The 6066-nt window shown below is 42.1% G+C and overlaps 1 protein-coding gene across 1 annotated transcript; it reads left to right on the top strand.

The window, feature by feature from the left end:
• Positions 1-935: 935 nt before the first annotated feature.
• LOC141496461 (tryptase-2-like) lies at positions 936-5235 on the top strand. The gene is made up of 4 exons (XM_074198993.1): positions 936-1141; positions 2271-2542; positions 3067-3206; positions 5071-5235. Exons 1-4 carry the CDS (start codon positions 936-938, stop codon positions 5233-5235), a joined length of 783 nt encoding a protein of 260 aa, XP_074055094.1.
• The last annotated feature ends 831 nt before the right edge of the window (positions 5236-6066 follow it).

Raw genomic sequence — 6066 nt, forward strand, 5'->3', positions numbered from 1 at the left:
GAAATCACAGGATAAAATCCACTGCTTCAGAGAAGGGATCCCAGGTAGATCGGATCCACTCATCTCTGTTCCTTCTCTCCCTCCAGATGCTGTCTTTACTGCTCTTGGACTTAGTGTTCTTGGGGGGAAAGGGTAAGTATGACACCAGTCTTTCAGGTTAACTCTTAAAGTCTAAGTCCTTGTGCTGAAAGGAAAGAAGAATGACAGCATAGACCTCAGGAGGTCCTGCTTTTCTGTTCATAGGAGTGTGTTTCACATCTGGAACCCAGATGTTCTGTCTCATTTCCATCTCATCTCACCCAGCCTCTAACCCCCTAAATAACCTATTCATCCAAGCCCCAATACTATCCTATTCTTCTCCTAAAATCTGTTTTTTTCCCAAGATGATGAGAAGTATTGGTGGAGAGGGGGAGAGTGGAAAGGGGAAAGTAAGTCCCATGGGGTGTTCCAAATCCAGGAGAGAGTGGATTAAGAAAAGAAAAAAAGTATTTAGACAGACCTATCTGTCTTTGCTAGGGGAGAGAGGTGTGGGAGAAGATAGAAAAATCAAGTCATTCTCATTTCCCAGGGTTAGTTTTTCTAAGTTTGTTGGATTTCCAAATCAGGAGACTTGGGTTCAGATCCTGATTTTGCCACAAACTAGCTGTGTGACTTTGAACATATTCATTTCCCGCTCTGAGTAAAGGGGACTAGAATAGATGCTGGCCTTAACATTCTATGTCTTACATGCATTATCTCATTTGTGAAGTAGCCAAGACAGATTTGACAGAATAAAAATTGAATTACAGAGTGTGGGCATGACCTTCCAAAGGTGAATTAGTAGTAGAGTCAGGCTAGAATCCAGGGTTACCAACTCCAAGTCCTATAGTATAGTCCTTCCTCCTTGAAGGAAATCATGGTAGGGAGAGGCAAAGTGATAGAGTTCAGAAGTGTGGATGGTAACATGGGTCTGGTTTTATGGCTGCTCATCTTTGTTGGCAGCAAATAGCATATCCCCAGAGCCTCGCATTGTGGGGGGCTGGGCCGCTGAGAGTGCACAATGGCCATGGCAGGTGAGCCTCCGGGAACAAAACCAGCATGTGTGTGGTGGGTCACTCATCAGCCACCAGTGGGTACTGACTGCTGCCCACTGTATACCCAGGTGAGTCCCTCCCTTTCCCCTGAGACAATAAAGTAGGATTGGGAGGAGGAAGGATATGAGCTACAGGTTTATAGCAGAAATTTCTTCTCCCTAGATGAAGTTACCACTGAATAGGAGATGGGGATGACATTAGAGAATAATAAAATATCAATACTGAGAAGGACTTTAAGCAAGATCAAATCCAACCTTCTCATTTTACTTTAGGGGAATCTGAGGACCCCAGAATGGAGATTTGAGAAAGATCACATATTCCTATAAGTTTTCCATTCCATCTTTTTTTGCCTTCACACACAAAAAAGGACAAATTATGTTCCCTGTTAGAGACATGCACAATTCCTACCAGAGTTACCAGGAGCCAGTACAGTGAGGATACCATTCGACACTCCAGTTTATAGAAAAGGGAACTGAGAACCAGCTAAGTAAAGGGACCTGTCCAGAGTCTTACAAGCAGTAAGTATTGCAGGTAGAATTGTAATCCAAATCATCTGATTCCAAGTCCAGTATTCTTCACATTGGACTGGTAGGCACAACAGAACATAAAAATACAAGGAAACATTGTTCCTTTGGGCAATCAAATGTAATTCTGAGTCCTACTTAGATGGAGTCCTGGCCTGGGAGTCAGGATATCTGGATTCTTGTCCTGGCTCTTCCATTGACCCCTTTGGGATCTTGAGCAAGTTATTGATCTACCAATCTGTATCCCCATCTGGAAAGTGAATAGGTGGAATGTGGTGATATATTAGGTGCCTTTTATCCCTGAGAGTCTCTGAATCTTTTCCTTAAAATTCCCTGAGTGGGCAGTGACCACTGACAAGGGGTTGCTCCTTCTTTAGGAGGATAAGTTTATGATACATTTGTTAGACCATCAACATCATCATTATAAACACATTTACAAACACATTTCAAGGCATTCAAAGTGCTTTCCTCAGCACCTATAAGATAGGTAACGTAAGTGTCATTTGGCCCTGTTTTGCAAGTTACAGAAACTGAAACTCAAAGAGGGCAGGGGACTTGCCTAAGGTCACACAGCAAATAAATATCAGATCTGTGACTTGACCTCAGGTATGATGACTGGAGACCTACACTTTTTTCCTTGCCTATTTCCTATTTTGTTACTCTCCCCTGACAGCCTGAATCCTAAAAGCCTGCAGATCCAACTGGGGGAGCGGTTCCTCTATACCAGGCCTAGCTATTCCATCTTAGTTCCTGTGAGTCAGATACTGTTGCATCCTTATTATGATGGGGATGCCCTTCATGGAAAAGACATTGCATTGTTAAAGCTCAGACGACCTGTACCTTTCTCCAAATTCATCCGATCCATCACCCTGGCCCCACCTGGGACTCATATCCCACCGAAGACCCAGTGCTGGGTGACTGGCTGGGGAGATATCAGCGAAAATGGTGAGACAGAGGGAGGTGGAGGCTGGGGTTGGAATGACCCTAGATACAATATAGGACTCCCCCTGTCCTACCCCCACAAACACTCACACATAAGATGAACAGCACCAGAAAAAGTCCTTTTTGAATCAAAAGGGTTTAAGGGTTCCCCCAAAGAAAGATCTCTTCTTTCTAGACCTAGCATAGCACCTCAAATTCCATCATTAGCTTCAATACTTTAGGTTGAGCATCATCCTTTCTAAGTTCTTCTGTTTAAGTATAATCCCCCCTGGAAGTATTTGGTATAACAGCAGTAATCTTCATTACTCTAGTCTGAGTTAATCAGTTCCCTAGAAATTCAAGCACTCTGAAATTATGACCTGGGAGAGAAATAAAATATGAGGAAGAAGAAGGCAGCTGTCACTGCTCATGAGTTGATGCTGTGCCCTCCTCCAGCATGAGCTCCATCATGCCAACTAACCTTGTGGTGGTTGCAGAAGTCCTTTGCATTGTGAACCCACCTTCACATCTCCTGCCCTTGCCCACAGTGCCCCTGCCTCAGTCCTATGCACTGCAAGAGACAGATGTGCGAATTGTGGACCTATACACGTGCCAAATCCTCTACGATCCAGAGCCCATTAATAATGAGATGCTGTGTGCTGGCCATACCCGAAAGAATTTTTGTGATGTGAGTCACTCCAAACTCCTCTTACTATAAAGTTCAACTCTCATCTCAAACTATTTATAATGGACCCAGGGGTACTGGTCTAGTATGAGTTTCCAACTTCCTGAGTTGTGTCCCAGGGGATGCAGGGACCATCTCTAGAGGCCCCCATAATAACCTATAGGATCACAGTATCTTAAGGGAATTGAAAAGTCACCTAGTCCAGTCCCTAATTTTTCTGATAGGCTGTGCAATATGACTGAAGACAAGAAAGAGGGAAAGGATTCATCCAAGGTCATACAATAATAACTTAGTGGTACTGGCTAGATTCACATAAAGATTTTATTATTCCTAGCCCAGAAGTCTAGTCACTTCACCACAAAACCTCCAACCCTATAATTAAAGATGACTAATTAATATCTGCTTAATCTCATTCAAACCAGTTTGTAATAACTCCCTTCATATGACACTTTAACATTTACAGCAAAGGTAGAGAACCTCTTTTCTGCCAAGGACCATTTGGATATTTATGACATCTTTCAGGGTCTATATTTGATCAAACATTTAATTAATCTGCTCCTAAAATGTCCCTAGCTTTACTGAATTTCAAAATCCACTTGTGGTTGCCTTGGCAATGCCAGACCAATATGACTTAGAGGTTCCCTAACCCTGATTTATAGTCCTTTCTTCAAAACAGTCCATAAAGTAGATAGAACATCTATACCATTTTGAAGGTAAGAAAACCTATGTATATATCCCATCCTTGTGAGCATTGGTGGGTGAATTTGTTTAGAAATCATGAGACATGAGTACTAAACCAGATTCTGCTTCTAATTTACTGTGGGATTAACAAAAACCAAAATCCCAGACCATAAAGGAGATCCAACTAAACTGCAGAGTTTTTCTTTTCTGCCTAATTTAACCTCTCCCCATTAACCCTTGGAGCTTTGGGAGTGAGCTACAATCTTCTCTCCCTACTGTTACTACCAGTTCTGGTCTCCTTAGCTTATCTGATGGTAGAGAGTAAGGTCTTTTTTTTTATTTTAATTAATATTTAACAGAAATAAGATAAATACAAACTAATCCATTGTTAGGGAAGCAAGATGACTGGACTGTGGTACAAGAAGGCAGTAATTGATAATAATAATCTTTTGCCCACCCTAAGACTACTTGCAGATGAAAGAATGGAGAGACTGGGATAATATTTCTAAACTGGTTTCTCAGACCACAGCTACTCAAATGATTGTGTGGGAAGATGAGAAAATAAGAAAGTGTGAAGTATGAGGTTCTTGAGTCCTTTTTTATTCCCTTGGATCCTGGGAGCCCTAAACATAGAATTGATGAACTATAAGACACATGGATCTCATTCTAAGAGTTTTCCTATCTGTCCAAAATTGATAGAATTAGCTTTCTGGGAAAGAATCTCTCCCATGTAACTCCCATTTAGCCCACTCCCTTGCACACAAAGAAACACTTCACCTTGAATGAAAAAGTGCCCATCCTAACTATGCCTGCATCCAATTCCTGGTTCAGCTCTCAGGGAAAGTTACTGCCTTACTGGTCCTATCCACCAGTGTGCTTTCTAAGTCTCATACATTTTTCAAGGTTCTATTGGTTTACTCACATCTCTTCCTTGGGAGAACTATTCACTGTGATCCTCACAAGTTTATAATTGTCTATGTCCATGCTAAACCAGTCCTAACTCTTTTATTCAGTCAGACCCAAAAACAATTCTTACTACCCTAAGAAAATATCATCTCTTCAAGGTGGCATCATGAAGTCCATTTCTCTCTCTGAGACATGTTTTCTTCTATACCATTATTTCTGCCCTGTTCTTATTACAAAGGGGTTTGGATGATAGCTGTTCCTATCTTCTTCCTGCTCCTAGGGTGATTCTGGGGGCCCTCTTGTCTGTCAACTTCGAGACGGAAAATGGATCCAGGTGGGTGTAGTGAGCTTCACCAGAAACTGTGCTACACCCTTACTTCCAGGTGTCTACTCCAGGGTTTCTTCCTATGTATCCTGGATCCGTCAGTATGTACCTTTGAGCTGAGATGCAGGGTGGCTTCCCCCTGAACCCTGGTGACTTCAGAATAAAGACACAGTTTTCCAGTCATTCATCTTCTGTGTTCACATTAAAAGAAGTTTTTCTCCCCATGCTAGTATCTGCCTTGACCCCTCCTGTTTTCCTTAATTCTCCTATTCGCTCTCATATGTCCAGTTCCATGTATTTGCCTCCATCACAGCCAGATTCATGCCCTTCCCAGACTTTATTAAGGGAAAATGAACTGGGGAAGAAGGGCTTTCAGAAAAAAGAAAAAAGATCCAGCATACTGGCAGAATCATTTCCTGCTATTAGGGAAAAGATTGGAGAACTGATAGGTAAAGAATTGCCAGTCCATAGGTGGTCCCTGGTTGAAGGCTGAACTGGGAACAAGATGAAGTAGAAAAAAGGAAAAATGGATTGTTGATGGAATAATTATAGAAGCTGGGGTCCCTCTGGCTTTTATAAAGTGATTAAACTGTCTGCAAAGAAACTTTCTTCTGGGTCAGCTTAGTTAGCCACCTAATAGCCAGCTATTTCCTTAATAAGTGCCTGTAAAACTCATTTAAATGGAAACTCTGGAACTACTTCCCCTTGGGCTCCCTCCTGAATCCTAGGGCCCACAGCCTGGGAGATAGAGGGTCAAGATAGAAAGAGCAAGGCAAAAATGAACAGGCATGAAAGGGGAAGAAGTAGGTTGCATATATTCTTTTAACATGTCCTTCCCTAATCGTGTGTGTGTGTGTGTGTGTGTGTGTGTGTGTGTGTGTGTGTGTGTGTGTTTTGCTACTAAGAAAGAATTAACTTCTTCACAGGACATTCTTCCTTGCTAGTAGATAC

This window comes from Macrotis lagotis, chromosome 8 (assembly GCF_037893015.1).
Source record: "Macrotis lagotis isolate mMagLag1 chromosome 8, bilby.v1.9.chrom.fasta, whole genome shotgun sequence".
Taxonomy (NCBI): Eukaryota; Metazoa; Chordata; class Mammalia; order Peramelemorphia; family Peramelidae; genus Macrotis; species Macrotis lagotis.